This window comes from Amblyomma mixtum, chromosome 2, assembly GCF_055824585.1.
Source record: "Amblyomma mixtum isolate Tamu chromosome 2, ASM5582458v1, whole genome shotgun sequence".
NCBI classification, from domain to species: Eukaryota; Metazoa; Arthropoda; class Arachnida; order Ixodida; family Ixodidae; genus Amblyomma; species Amblyomma mixtum.
In genome coordinates, this window is record NC_143013.1 from 302,842,364 (window position 1) to 302,858,458 (window position 16,095).

Genomic DNA, 16,095 nt, shown 5'->3' on the forward strand with positions numbered 1-16,095 from the left:
GCCTTCGGGAGAGTTGCACCAGCGCTTACGCAGTCGTTTTCCTCAAGCCTCAAACAAAATTTACGCTCACTCTTCTTAGTTAAATAAGTCATTCTGCTCCGTATTTCAATTTTTTTTTTATCTCAAGTGCTCACCATCTGCTAGATCAGAGTCGCTTCTGGTGCGGTATCAGTGTTCGCCAGGTTCGGATCGACCTGCAATGGGAAAATTCAGATAATCTGGGAAATAACACATTGTGACTTTATCGAGATTCTATCTTCGTTTAATCACTTGAAACGACACTCTTGCTGAAGCTCGCCAAAGTGAGAAAGAAGAAAACCTGCGCGTCGTATACGTACTACCGTACCCGACTCCAGTGCTGCTTCAAACGTCGCTCTTAGCGTCTCGCTGTGAACGCTGATGGCGAATGGCAGCCGCTGTGTTGTCCTTTATTTCCGCGAATGGGTACTCGGTACGTAGTTCGGGTGACTGGCATCGAAAAATAGTCCCCCTGCCTTCGACTTACGAAGGCACGCACACGGAATATCGCGTCTAAATTTCTCACGCAAGACAGACAAACTGATCTTTTGAATTTCAGTAACAATGCAATGCAAGCCGCAAAGCTTATCCGTCGCCGAACTGTCCTGCACCACGCCCGCTGCCCGTCGCTTTCGCTCCTGCCTGACCGCAGTAGAGTTGTGGAAATTTATGCCGCTTCCTTTTTTCTGCCTCGCAGCTGATCCAACTGCGCCATAATTTATCGGCATATCGCGAATCGCACGCACGCACGCACGCACGCACGCACGCACGCACGCACACGCACATGCACACGCGCACACACACGAAAGAGAGAAACGCAGACGGGCGGACGGTCGGGTTTTCGCTCAATGGGGAACGTCTTCACCTGCAGTATGGCTCTATGAGTGCAACAAACAAGCGCGGTCGACATAGACAAAACATTCGCAAAACAATACGCTGCACGTAGTGAGCAACAAGTGAAAAAACGATAGTGAGAAAAAAGGCATTAAAAGTTTACCGCCACATTTACTACACCTCCTGAAGGCACCACGGTTGTAGTCCTGGGCGTCATGTTGAATGCAGTCCTTCTCGGCTCCCTCTTTCTGCGCATGACGAGCTTTTCAGATGGCTGTAGACGGCTGTTGCGCGCTAGCAACAGTGCACGAACATCTCGGCTGCACTCGAATGTTGAGAGAGCTCAGCGTCGAGTCAAAGGACGGAAGAAAAAAATTGCTGATGTTTAACTTTGCTGAAACCTGGTGTGTAAGCGAAAGCTTCCCAGCATGGCTACGCTGAAGCGGTGCTTGTGGTTAAGCAATGATTGCGAGCCGCCGAGCGACAACGTCTGGGTGCTCCGGCTCTTCGTCCATAGCCAATTGCCGCCGAGACACGGCGGCGGCGCGCTCTTATAGCCGCCGCGCGGCACACGTTGCTGGTCCGTGACGTCACATCATGACGTCATTCAAGTGACCACCCATATGTCCAACTTTGGCTTTGACCTTGACATGACCTTGAGATTGGGGTGCGCCAACCTCAACTTTGGTCTGACCTCTAAGCCTATGGACCACCTTGGTGTAGCACCTGGCTATGCACCATGGCTCTACTATGGTTTGACCTCTAACTCAGCTGAAGGTCAAATTTGCACGGTCCGCGATTGAAGCCCGAGGTCCCGTAGTGAAGATTTCGCTTTAAAAGTGTGCGAATTCTCTTCCGCAGGGACCCAAAGCTGACTGAGATGCAGATGGAGGTTCCAGAATTTACTGCGGCTGAGCTGCACCGGTAAGTATTTCGTGCGGCTGCATGAAGCTTCCTCTGGGAATCAGCCGAGCAGTTCCCTCCAGAACGCTAAATCGTCCGTAATTTTTTTTTTTTAGTCCTATTCTGGTTCTTCGCCATTCTGTGGGGTTTTTCTTTTTATGTTCTAAGCCACATTATTTTTATTTCTTTGATGGTTCGTGCAATTTTCCATTCTGCTTTTACACCACCAATAAATACTGTAGTCGTCTTTTGTGTTACCGTGTTAATTTTGCGTTCACTATATCGGAAATCCAGAGCATTAGGAAGGCCGGTCATATCGTCCTGGATGCGCGAATAAGCTTCGCAGTCAATCAGAACTCTCAGCATCGGCCAGTGTGGCACCTTCAGTAATCACTATAGTGTCTCCATTCAGCAACTACTGGATGAATGAACGAGTTTTATTGGCATCCTATTTGATTCGGGGCAGTGGATAGCTCTACCCTGCCTGGTAAATAATTACCGGTGTGATTTCTATTGTGCTATCTATTGCCAGTGCGCCTGCTTGACTACTGGTATGGGGCTTGCGGAGATAGATTACCTTCACGATGATGGCCGGGTGGTCTGTGACATCAGGCAAGCTGGTCCCTTCCATAAAGTTTATTACTGTGACCTATAGAGGCAAAGCAGGCGGTGCTGCACTCCATCCATTATAGTGAACTAGCTATTACGAGGTGTGGGAAGGCCGGGACGATGAGGTTTCGTATTTGGCTTGGCTTTTGTTGGGCATGAAACGTGGATTCAGTCATAGCCATACCGCTCTTCTCGCTGCATATCTGGAAGAAATGCTGTGAAAGTTTCGATACCAGGTTAACACTTTGGTAAAGTGGTTTAAGAAGGGAAAAGTGCACCATTAAAATAATTTCATCTGCGCGCTGAGAACAGCATCGCGATGCATAGCGGCGCACCTGCCAAATTCAGTGGCAGCGTTTTTGGGCCCAACAGTCATCCTCATCATCATCATCAGCCTGACTACGCCCACTGCAGAGCAAAGGCCTCTCCCATGTCTCTCCAGTTAACCTGTCCTTTGCCAGTTGCGGCCATCGTATCTCCGCAAACTTCTTTATCTCATCCGCCCACCTAACTTTCTGCCGTCCCCTGCTACGCTTGCCTTCTCTCGGAATCCACTCCGTTACCCTTAAAGACCAGCGGTTATCGTCCTAAAACCTCGTGTTCCCGCACATTCCCGGGGTGGATGAAGCTTTAAGAAACTCGAGTATGGTTCCTTCTATAGTAATAGTGAGAAAATCAATGGGTTTTTCCGCGCCGGCGGCTTTGGTTCGTAACTATAGCATACCGAAATTTTGCCGTTAGTTTTGATGCCAACTTCGTCGGGATTTGGGGACCATGTTGGAATGAAAGTGCAGAAAATGGGAGCGAGAACCATTTACGGTACAAAGAAAGTGGCATTTCCCCGTGCTTTATATGTGTACCCCTGTTTCGGGGAAATTCCGGACATCCGTCAGAAAAGTGTTGAGGTTTCCTATAGTAAATGTTAATCATTTGAAACTGGCTGCTGGCACAGTCGCAAGCGATGAAGCTACGTCTGTGGCTACGAGGCAGAAGCTACTTTCGGTTATTCGCTTCGTGGACTAATGAGCATGCGAGAACAGCGCACCTATCAAATCTGGCGCGTCGCTTTGGTATATACAGTTTCTGCAGTGGAGCTTGACTTAATTATGCTCATTATAACGAGTATAACTTGTGCTGCGCGTTTTCTTGCTCTTCTTCCAGGCTAGTAGAGCTGCTGAAGTTCACCATAGCTCAGAAAGGCGGACTTGGCGACTCGAAGGAGGGCATAAATGTGAGGCGCAAACCGAGAATCCCCACCACAAATCTCGGATTCCTACTTCCTTTGTTCACGATGACTGCGTCGCGCTCAGAGATGCACGGGATAAAATCCCCTCTTCGCAAAACGCGCCGCGCAGTGTTGTGTGCAAGCCTGTTAAAGGGCCAGTATTCTTGCACTGTTTCTTTTTTTTTTTGAACTACCATTGCGCGCATTTTCTGCTACTATGTATGGGAGCAGACTTTATATATGGAGTTTTAGCCTAATTATATAAGCAATTTTTAAGGCAGGTTGTTTGGTTAGAATTCAGCTCCTTTTCCTGCGTAGCATTGTCAGCGGTTTAGGGCATCAGAATGCAGCTGCGACGGGCTAACTAGCAGGCTGGTTGAGTAATACTGAATAGTTAAATTTCTATGTAGGACAATTAGGTTTCTCACCGAGTGAGAGGCTTGCCGCCCATCGTAGGTAATATCCATATGAGTTTTTGGATTTTCCATATGCCCATTCTGGCCACTGGGGACTTCCCGCCCATAAAGAATGCTAGCCACGCGTACGAGCGGGCGTCACACATCGGCGCGCCGATCACGTGCTCTATGCCCGCTCGTCGCTCCCAGTCGGGCGCTGCCAAGGAAGAGCACATGACACCCGCACTGCTGTGGGGCGCTCTTTCTGGTTTTAACTTTTGAACTTAACTTTTAACTTTTATATCTTGAAAAAAAAAAAATAGCTTAAGTCACTGGTGTTATAGGCCGTCTAAAATACATACTTCCCACAAAAACTAAGATGCTGTTATACAATTCAATATTCAACTCGCATTTAAACAATTCCCAGTTGGTGTGGGGCACTACAACATTCACTAACCTTGAACGCATTTATTTAATGCAAAAAAGATATCTCCGAAATACATATAATTTACCGTTCCGACATCCAAGTGCAGCTTTCTTTTGTCATTCGAGAGCTATTAAAGCACATAATGTTTATAAATATCCCCTCGGTGTTACTTTTAAAACAGAAATCAGGAAAAATGTAACAAATCTTAAAAATTTAGCAGAACTAAGGAAAAAAGAATCAGTCTATCCAACAAGACGTGGTGAAGAATGGACAGTGCCAACACCTCGACTAAATCTTGGTAGGGAATGCCTACAGTACACTCTTCCATCTCTTCTAAATAGGTATATCCACATTAACCTCAATTTGTTTTCTTTTTCACGTCGTGAACTACATAATTTGTTTCTGAATAACATGGTTTAAGTTTCATTATGTATACATATTACTGTTTCGTGCATTCTCTGGTGCTTCTTTGGTGTGCTTGTTTTTTAAAATTGTATAAACTCTTGTGTTGCCTCCCTGTCAATAATTAGGATTGTAGACTCGTCAAGCTGCCCAAGGGCAGCTTTTTTCTACGATTCCTCCATCTGTAGTGTTAGATGGGAAATAAACTTTGAAACTTTGAAACTTTGAAACTTCGAAAGTTTGAAAATTTGAAACTTTGAAACTTTGAAACTTTGAAACTTTGAAACTTTGAAACTTTGAAACTTTGAAACTTTGAAACTTTGAAACTTTGAAACTTTGAAACTTTGAAACTTTGAAACTTTGAACTGTCAAGCTAGGCAACTGGTTGGAATTAGAGATTTGTAGCCGGTCGTTAGTAATAGCCATAGCAGTTTTTATAATTTCGAAATCGCGATTATCCTCCGCGCTGTGCATGGACCAACGAATTTAGGCTACATCTTACCAAAACACATGCGTTTTCGAAAAGCATGCAGGCAAAGCAACCTTTCCAGTGCACGTAACTAGTCGAAAAAGACAAATTTTGTCGAGCCACAGCGCCTGGAAGAATCGCGCTTTCGAAGTTCTAAACACTGATATGGCTATTACTAACGACCGGCTACAAGTCTCTAATTGCAACTAGACGCCTAACTCTATTAGTTAAAAGGTAATGATTAAGAATTAGTTAACCAGCTTGCTACTTAAAACGATTCGCCGCTTTTCTGGTGCCTTTGGCAACAAAGGTAATACTGTGCTGGAAAAGCCACCCTTCTACCTCAAAAAACCTATTTTTGAGAATTACTTAGTCTTCCCTCAAACACCTGGTGTCGTCCACAGCAACGCCTCAGCGGAATTCATTCTTTAAAGGTGCACTAAAGAGGATTCTGAGCTCGTCTTTTTACACCGGCAACTCGGTCTCCACGCTCCGACCATTCCTAGAAACTTCAATTATTGCACTGTGCAGCCGATTTCGCTATTAAATCAGTAGCGTAAACATCTGGATTCCGCCTTTTTTTTTTTTACTCACCTCCCCAAATAGAAGGCAGCCAACGCTTGGAGTGCCTTTCAGCCAGTCGCGTGGCGGCTTGCCGCTCTGCCGTCGACGGAGTGATACGTAGCGATTGGCGAAAGCAAAAAGTCCACGCTTACTTTTATTTCTGCGCCACCGCGGTGGCTCAGTGGTTATGGTGCTCGGCTGCTGACCCGAAAGACGCGGGTTCGATCCCGGCCGCGGCGGCGGAATTTCTTTGGAGGAGAAATTCTAGAGGCCCGTGTACTGTGCGATGTCAGTGCACGTTAAAGAACCCCAGGTGGTCGAAATTTCCGGAGCCCTTCACTACGGCGTCTCTCATAGCCTGAGTCGCTTTGGGACGTTAAACCCCAACAAACCAAACCAAACCAAACGTTTATTTCTGCGGGCCTAATTTGCGTCTGTGCTGTCTGCGACTGAATCTATTTATTAACGGACCCCCCCCCCCCCCCAAAAAAAAAAAAAAAAACAAACAAACAAATAAACGCGGAAGCGAAGCCGCCACGTGACTGGCTGAAAGGCACTCCACGCGTTGGCTGACTCCTCCTCTTTTCGGAGGTGAGTTCAAAAAGAAAGGCGGGAGCCGGGGCGTTTAATTCAATTTCTTAGGGAAATCGGGGACACAGGATAATAATTCGAATTTCGTAGAAATACTCGCAGAGCGCACATCGAGTTCCCGCGCTAAAAAAAAAGGATTTCAGATTACTCTTTTGTGCCTCTTTAAGGAGTACAGACACCTAATTTTTGTGTCATGTGTTCTTGTCTACAATAATACAAAAGACACTACTATGCATGAATCTCCATGTGGCATTACGACCACTAAATAATTTAAATCAAATTTGTCTGTCATGCTGCGTCGGTTTCAGCTTCAACAGCCGAACGATGCCTATGACGTCTGAGAGAGGTTATTGGTCATGTGAGGCATAGAAAAACTGCGATATAATCGCTGATTCATCATTTTAATTCACTACAGTGCTGAAGCCAGCCTTTCTCAAGGTCCGGAACGACAACGAATCTATAAGCACCGATTATATTGCAGTTTTCACGCCTCACGTGACCTCTAACCTTCCTTTGACTTCACAATCATCGTTCGGCTGTTGAAACCGAAACAGAAACAGCAATTAGCGGTCGTAGGAAAATGCCGCGTGGTAATCCATGTATAATAATGCTTTGGGCATCACTACAAAGAAGAAAACACGCAGCCAGAAATTAGCTATGAGAGTACATGGTGCAGGTGTTTTAGGTTTTTAATGTGATGAAAGCCTCCTCTTTGCTCTCATTGTAGTCGCTAACGAATCCTTGCGCTGCGCGTCTCGCAGAAGCAAGAATACTCATCCCAGGACGTCCTCGCCGCATTCCAAGGCGCATTCAACGAAGAGAAACCGCTACAAACCTACGCCGATTACAAGGCGACCGATGAGTTCACCGAAGATTTCGGTGGAGCTTATGTTGGTATTCGTGACAAGTACGGCAATGCGCTGTCCATCGTCTCCAGCCTGAACTCGGAGTGAGTGAAGCTTACCATTACAGGCTAGTACCCGAGCAGTACAGGTAATCAGCCCAGTATTGGAAATTGATGGCTTCACTGTGATCCTATGTCATCATCATCATCAGCCTGAATACGCCCACTGTAGGGTAAGGGCCTCTCCCATGTCTCTCCAATTAACCCTGTCCTTTGCCAGTTGCGGCCACTGTTCCCAGCAAATTTCTTAATCTCATCGGCCCACCTAACTTTCTGCCGCCCCCTCCTATGTTTGCCTTCTCTTGGAATCCGCTCCGTTACCCTTAATGACACCGATTATGTTGCCTTCGCATTACATGCCCTGCACAAGCCTATTTATTTCCTCTTGATTTCGACTAGGATGTCATTAATCCGCATTTGTTCCCTCACCCACTCCGCCTGCTTCTGATCTTTTAACGTTATACCTATCATTTTTCTTTCCATAGCTCGCTGCGTTGTCAACAACTTAAGCTGAACCCTCTTGATCCTATGTATAACCAACCTTTGCCAATGTATTTCCAGTATTGGGGTGATTAGCTTGCTGCTAGGGTACAGGTTTGGAAGGAGTTCTAGAATCGAGAAGTCAAGCCTTTGGGGCCCCGATCAGCATTGGGTTAGCTATAGACGCTTGCATTGTTTGGACGTAAGTATCAAACGAAGCGCTCTTCTGACAGCTGCGCACATAGGATGCGGGGTGGCGGAAGAAGATTTGTTTCTTCTAGTTCGGAAGCAAATATATTTTGTGTCAGACCAATTTGCTGAAATGCCTGGAAGCATAACTGGACACGCAGCTAACTAAGCAGTGAGAATGCACTTTTTTTTTTCGCGACCACGCGTCCCGCGCACTTTTTGTTCACTATGATGTCTCCTGTAGTGCTATAGTGTCACTTCCGAAACAGTTCCAGGAGGGTTCTCATACGCAGCCATCTTTCCGAACACGTAGACAGCCAAGAGGGCTTTTTGCTTTTTAGAGGGATAGTTGGTGCATGAAGGTAAGTGAAGGAAATGGCGCGGAAGATAGGGACATGACACGACTACACAGGCGCTGGACTAACGACTGAGGTGTATTGTCAAACAAAAGGGAATTTATACGCCACACAAAACTGAAAACAAAAATGCACCAGCCGGGCTTCTGTCTGCTGATAAAAGGCATAAAGGGCAACTTATACTCGGCAGATTACACGTAAGGGCGAAGTTTGAAACCCTGGGCAAAGTTCAAACTGGCATTCATCGCTTTTCTTTTTTTGCGATGAATGTCACTTCTAACTTTTCTCGCGGCGTCATACTTCGCCCATATATGCCATTTGCCGCGTTAAAGTTACCCTCTATGCTTTTTATCAGCTGATAAAAGCTCGGCTGATGCATTTTTGTTTGCTGTTTTGTGTGGCCTCTAAATTCCCCTTTTGACAATACACCTCAGCTGCTAGTTCGCCGCCGCGGTGACTCAGTGGCTACGGTGCCCGGTTGCTGACCCGAAAGGCGCGGGTTCGATCCCGGCCACTGTGGTCGGATTTCGATGCAGGTAAAATTCTAGAGGCCCATGTACCCGAAGTGATAGAAGTTTCCGGAGCCCTTCACTACAGTATCCCTCATAGTCTGAGTTGCTTTGGGACGCTAAACCCCCCGAAACTACAAACCACACTTTTTAGTTCAGCGCCTGTGTAGTCGTGCCACGTTCTTATCGTTCGCACTGTTCCCTTCAGTTAACGTATACAGAGTGGCTTGTGTAGAACGCTGGGCTGACCTGATGCAACAAACTTTCTCCTTGGATTCTATTTCGTTCTTCTCATTATTCTAAGAATGGGGTGGAGCGCATATGGCAGGTTCTCTCAGATCATGAATGGTAGCTTACCAATATCCCTGAAGAGAAAAGTATACAACAGCTGTATCCTAGCGGTACTCATCTACGGGGCAGAAACGTGGAGGCTAGCAAAGAGGGTTCAGCTTTAGTTAAGAACAACGCAGCGAGCTATGGAAAGGAAAATGACAGGTGTAACGTTAAGAGATCGGAAGAGGGCGGAGTGGGTGAGGGAACAAACGCGGGTTAATGACATCTTAGTTGAAATCAACAGGAAGAAATGGGCTTGGGCAGGGCATGTAATGCGAAGGCAAGATAACCGCTGGTCCTTAAGGGTAACGGAGTGGATTCCAAGAGAAAGCAAACGTAGCAGGGGACGGCAGAAAGTTAGGTGGGCGGATGAGATTAAGAAGTTTGCGGGGATACAGTGGCGGCAACTGACAAAGGACAGGGTTAATTGGAGAGACATGGGAGAGGCCTTTGCCCTGCAGTGGGTGTAGTCAGGCTGATGATGATGATGATTATTATTATTATTCTGGCCCTGGTGACCATGATCCTCTCATCTGTTACATCTCGAAAGGGTAACGGCAAGCATGGCTTTTCAAAGGAAAAACAATGTCTGTATGTCCCAAGTACCAAGAAACTTAACCAGGCGAGAGAGACTTGCCATACGCAGGCCCGTCTCTCTTCCGCTTAATATCACTTTGAACTGTATAGTTCGGGGTGGTAGGTTGCTTTACATTAGTCGGCAGATGTGCCTGCGCAAGTTTGCCCCAACTTTAGCCTGTCTTATCATTTCGCTCGTGTTTATTCCCGTATGAGTGTCTGTTCTTAGAGACAATAGTGTCGTTTTTATTGAGGTCGCATTGCACGGTAATAAAATCAAATTACAACATGCTCTTCAAAAGAACGAAATCATGACCACACCTTGTAAGTCACCCCTTTTTGCTGCTCGCCATCCTCGCATCTGCGTCGCACGAATATCCACTGCGGTGAGAAAACAAAAGTCCATATATCTGCTGTACCCTCACAAGGTTCGGCTGCCTATACGTGACCAATATGGGCATCATCATGAACAACTTCATGGGCCAGTTCTCCCAACCCGGAGGCAACTGGGGCCTCAAGCAAGCGCTGAACAACCGGCTGCTGCGGCTGAAAAGGCCGCAGACTTCCATAATGCCAGTTATAGTCACGGTCGGCGGCGAGCTTGGAGAGCTGTTCGCAGTCCTGGGCACAACCGGAGGGCTGGAATCCATCTCGTCCATGGGGCAGGTGAGACTCCATGGAGGCACACGGGAAGGAGGAGGAGGAGGAAACATTTTTATTGCCAGTCTTAATCTAGACGCCTAGAATATCGACGGCAAGCCGTACCGCGGCTCGCTACAAGTCCGCTACAACGTTGATAGGGATTTCTGGCTAGCAGTAGGAGTTCTGACTTTTCTGGTGCCGGAGAGAGGACTGTTTGCCGAAACTGTCAGCCAGTTTTATCCTGGACCTCCTCAAGAGTTGCGGTTAACATCCCAGGCGAGCCTGACCTACACCACAGTGACATCATCTGCATATATGATGTAATGAAAGCTGACTATAATGTAGTTGCTCTGCTAAAGGAACCATGCCTAAAATTAAAATAAAAAAAATTGGAGGAGTAGAACGTTGAGAAAAAACTGGAACGACGCTTACCCTACCCTTAAGAGCACAATGCGAGGACATTAGAGATCCCTCCCGCGCGAGTACATCTCTTGCCTAGATTCATAGATGGCGGTGAGTCCGCTAAACACTACTGGCGCAGTAGTGCAGTGTTGAAGCGTTGCGTCACTGCCCCAGAAGGTGGCTGTTTAAGACACACAGCTGCCGGTGGGGCATGTGAAGCGCAGGTTGCTCTTCTCGAACTCCCGTAAGGCTCATTTTGAGGCTGTCAATCACTACACCTATGAGCTGACGTGCAGCGCCACGGTGGGAAGGTGGAAATTGCACCGAATTTATTTGAATTAATTTGATTTTCCCCCTGCCATTGTGGGCGGGTTGCCACCAGCTATTTTGGGAGACATACGGACGCCAGCATATCTCGAGAACGGGAGCTCCAATGCTGTGGTAATAACGATGCGTCGAGGCGACTAAACTCCGCCATTGTCTTTTCAGCTCTTCAGTTGCCTCACCCGCTATCCGCTGTATAGCTGTATCCGGAACAACGTGCGGATACGCGTGGCTCCGGGAGACAAGGGCTTCGTTGTCATGACTGCACCTGCCACGGGCGAGTACGACCCGGTACGAGCACGCTGATTACATCGTTTCAGCACAGCGTTGCAGTACGTCGCAACGCTATACTCTTAGGGCTTGAACTTTCTGCTTTTTCCGTCCTTTATTTCAGAATGCAAATTTTTTTTCGGCGAACACTGTTTTCGACGAATGAATTATTTTTTTGATGATTTAATACCCCTGTCAATGACGCAAAATAAAATTCACTTACGAAGAGTGTCACTTACTAAAAGTGCACTCTAGCACAGCTAATTGGAGTAACGAAAGTGCACTCGCAGAAGAAGTGCGCACTCAGGGCGGAATGCGTTCACAGAACACTTTGAGGGCCGATTGCGTAGCCTCGCCAGCAGCGACTTAGAAGGCACAACATGTATAGTGCATAAAAAAGTGCCCAAATTCTTATTTTACTTGCTTTAGCACTGCTTTTGAAATATTTCTTTCTTAGAGCTGCACGCGAAGGAAGACAACACAAGAACGAGATCAGATGCAACCTCGCTGCGCGCCGCCATCTTGTAACTCTGTTGGCCATCTTGTAAGTTATCAAACTTCTGGATAATCTTGGCTTGTCCTGGCTCTTTCTTGTATTCTAATTTTTTTTCTCATTGTAAACTGTTTAAGGTCGTTTTATTTGCGCTATCACGTCAAACAATAAACTTAACTTTTTGAAGTCTTCTTTTTTTTTTTTCATCGAACACTTCAAAAATTTTGCTCAATTTCTGTCTCATTTTGTTTTCCTACGAGTGCACTTTGCTTTCCCGCTTAGCACCGCGTAGCCTAAAGTATCACTCCAGATGCCGAAGCGCACTCCCCGTAAGTGCACTTAACTTGCATGCTTGACAGGGAGAACCTTTGTGGTCAAAACTCACTTAGTCTGTCTCGGAGTTTTTGTTTTTGGGATCAACAGTTTATTTACTAGTGAAAATAGTTGTACTTAAGCAGACAAAATGCAGTGTGTTGTAAAACTCCGATTGCATTCTGTGATGTGTTAGACAGGATTCACGTATATTACATAGCAAGGCGACAAAAAAGGCATTGCTCTGTTGCTTACCTCCGTTCTGTGATGACAAGGACGTCCAGACCTTGTCGCCATTGTCCAAAACGAGACGTCCAGTCGTCTCGTTTTGTCCTTGTCGCCACTCAACGCAGTTAAGCAAGAGTAGTATATTACGTGTGAGAACACTACCTAGAATAAATAGCAATCTTCATTAAAAAAACTTGGATGACGCTTAACCTTAGCACAATACGGTAGCATGAGACTTCACACACGTTGTTGAGAGAAAAACTGACGCCAAACAATATTTTAATTTTGCCCAACGTTTCGGGACCAGCTCGGTCCCTTCTTCAGGGGTGACTAAAGTGTGCCAGCAGCAGCGGGGTGTTGTCTTCGCTCTCCCTTTGTTAGCACGTGGCAGAGTCCACAAACCTGTTTCGACAATAAGCCGCTTCTTACCACGACCGAAAGGCCACGTCCCCAAAGAAAAACAACCTGTTGTCATTTACAAAATCCCGTGCTCCAAGTGCCCGGCTTCATACGTCGGCGAAACAAAAAACCTCCCCCAAAGAATAAAGCAACACAAGAATGACTAATGAATTCGGAAGCCAACCCCCTCGCCGAACACTGCGAGCGCGCCGACCACCCAATAGCCTTCGAGGAAGTGAGCGCCTTGGCCGTGGAGCCAAACCTGTTCAAGAGGGCGACATGTGGAGTCATGGCACATCCGGCTCACAAAGGCGGCGATGAATTGAACTCCAGGAACGCTCCCCTCTGCGTACGTTAGTGGACTCTGCCACGTGCTAACAAAGGGAGAGCGAAGGCAACACCCCGCTGCTGCTGGCACAGTTTAGTCACCCCTGAAGAAGGGACCGAGTTGGTCCCGAAACGTTGGGCAAAATTAAAATATTGGTTGGCGTCAGTTTTTCTCTCAACTATCTCAAAAACCCAACCAGGCGGACCTCCGTCGAAGATGTTTTCGATCAAATCACACACCTCGCTTCCGTCTGTTCAGTGCTCATAGGCTGCGTTTAATTAGCGGCGGTAATTGGTGAGTCGAGTAAACTGTTTGTTGCCTTTTCTGCGGTGTGAGGTGGTCGCACAAGGCCCCTAAACTATCGCGCCGAACGAACGATCCTCGGTGTTTTATATAGGTAGCGTTCCCCGGCTAGTGACCAATGAAACTGCGCTGGCGTCACTACGTCACAACACTCTCGACCAATGGGCCGTCCGTGTCACGACGCTGGCTTTTCTCAAAAACGGAACCTCTAATGTTGGCACATTAAATAGTTGCGCAAGTTAAATGAGATAACCTGTAGACGTAAACACAAATGGAACATCACCTCTAACAACTCGGTTGACGCGTTATCGTAGGGTTGTGACGCTGAGCACGGCGAGGGGGCGCGGAATCACGTGGTCTGCGTGCGGACGGCAGCGATGGAATTACCGCTTGGTCGTCGCGGTAGCCCGAACACGCTTTTCTCGTGGCGCCCATGAACGGTTTCGTGTCAGTGTCCTAAGCGCAGCTGATATGTTTACTTAACCGATTAGCTGCTCTAAGCGGGTGATGATAGTGGCAAACAACGCTTAGCTAGCTGATGGGCGGGGATCTGGTTCTTCCCAGTCAGCAGAGGCGTGTAAGGTAGCGGAGCAATATGCCACATCACTCAAATGCACTGCTTATCCAATAATACCACCGTCTCATCACGCATCTCGCTTCCATAATGCGTTAATTTTCAACTTTGACTGAGTGTAACTCGTTTTCGGTTTGGTTTGGTTGGGTTTGGTTTATGGGGTTTAACGTCCCAAAGCGACTGAGGCTATGAGAGACGCCGTAGTGAAGGGCTCCGGAAATTTCGACCACCTGGGGTTCTTTAGCGGGCACTGACATCGCACAGTACACGGGCCTCTAGAATTTTGCCTCCATCGAAATTCAACATTTTCAACAGCCAGCTGTAGCTATGGCTTGCATGCCAAGCGTACTGACATGTATCGGTTAGAACCGAAATTCTAAGAGTGAATATGGCGTACTTTCACCATCCTGCGCGATGGCTGAGTGGTTAAGGCGCTCGTCTACTGAGCAGGAGTATTCGGGTTCGAACCATACCGCGGTGCCCGCGTTTCTAATGAGGCGGAACGCAAAAAGCACCCGTGTGCTGCGCGATGCCAGTGCACGTTAAAGATCCCCAGGTGGTCGAAATTATTCCGGAGCCCTCCACTACGGCACCTTTACCTCTCTTTCTTTTTTCACTCCCACCTTCCTCCCTTTCTTTATGCGCGGTTCAGATGTCCACTGATATATGCGAGACAGATACCGCGCCATGTCCTTTCTTCAAAAACTCATTTACCAATTTATTTACTTTCATCGTTTTTTTTGTTTAATTTGAGAAGTCCAATCTTTTCGTACAGTGTTACGCCTGGCGCCAACGGCACAATGCACAGCAGGCCTTGGGCAGCTAGGCGCTCCTATAACTGTCCGCACGACCATCGGAAATATCTTGCAGTGAACGGCAGCGCCTACGTTATAGTCAAGGGCACACTAAGCGTTACATGTGTAAGCGTTATAAGTGTAACGCTTAGATATGTAAGTTTAGAAGAACTTCTTGTTGGGCAGGTTGGTGCATTGCTTTGAAGAAACCAAGTTGCGCTATAAAAAAGACAGCCAGAGGAAAAAGCCAAGGAGACAGACAGAGCGCAAACTATCAACTGAGTTTATTTGCGTGAAAGTGCCTTATATAGTCAGAATCACAGCAAAAGAACAAGGGAAATGAGAGAGGGGGTACAGCCAATCAACTCCTGGTCAACAACAGGTGCGCAGAAAATGGTTTTCCTTATTGTACAGTTTGACAGAATGTCGCTTACACATAGATATGTAAGCGCTGCGCGTATGTACACAGCGTTACATGCGTACGCTTAGTGAGCAACACTTAATTCACGGTGAATTTTACGAAGGTAACACGGTGAACGGCCAGCAGATGATAGGCGCTCAAAGCCACCGCTCACTTAAATCCCTTCGACGAATGGGCGGCGCCTCCAGTAGCTGCCACCGCCGTGAACTTTGCGGGAAAGCATTAGTTTCTTACAATTTTTGCATTGAAGTTTCTTTCTATGTTTCTGGTCTTGACCGCGAACCTCGCTTGTGGCTTTCTTTATGTGCAGGGCCAACTTCTTAAGGACCTTGGCCACACCGTAGTCGAAGGAGAGTTTACTGGGACGGTGAACGGGATTATGTCGACGGGCCGGGGAACTTGGCTGGGCGTCGCCGACACGGTTGCGGCCGACGGAAGCAGCGCCGGCGAATTCTTCGTGCACCCTGTCATTCGAAACAGGCGGTCCTAATCCACATAGCCACGGACATGGGGCGCATAAACCGCACAGGCGCCACAGCCGTAGAACACAAAAACCACTTCATTGAATAGACTGCCAGTTGAACGTGGAGCGCATAGTACACATCAACTCCACAGCCACAGACACACATCAACCACAGGCACAGACACAGCAACAGACCACCGACAAAACATGGAACACGCCAAGCACATATTTGATATTTCCATAGACCAGAGACACGCTGAGAACATAACAAACCAGCGGGAGTGCACATGGACACTCAAAGCATGTATATAAATGTATATCAGAGTGGTGAAGAGAGGATTTCGCAATTTTTACGGCT

General features: G+C 47.2%; 1 protein-coding gene across 1 annotated transcript in view; it reads left to right on the forward strand.

The window, feature by feature from the left end:
- The window catches only part of LOC149364732 (scoloptoxin SSD14-like), a 32,605-nt gene extending 16,841 nt beyond the window's left edge, over window positions 1-15,764 (forward strand). The window contains exons 7-12 of the mRNA XM_089568748.1: window positions 1,714-1,776; window positions 3,526-3,595; window positions 7,199-7,386; window positions 10,213-10,450; window positions 11,318-11,443; window positions 15,585-15,764. Coding sequence (XP_089424874.1) covers window positions 1,714-1,776; window positions 3,526-3,595; window positions 7,199-7,386; window positions 10,213-10,450; window positions 11,318-11,443; window positions 15,585-15,764 — 865 coding nt within the window. The remainder of the gene's footprint in view (window positions 1-1,713; window positions 1,777-3,525; window positions 3,596-7,198; window positions 7,387-10,212; window positions 10,451-11,317; window positions 11,444-15,584) is intronic.
- The last annotated feature ends 331 nt before the right edge of the window (window positions 15,765-16,095 follow it).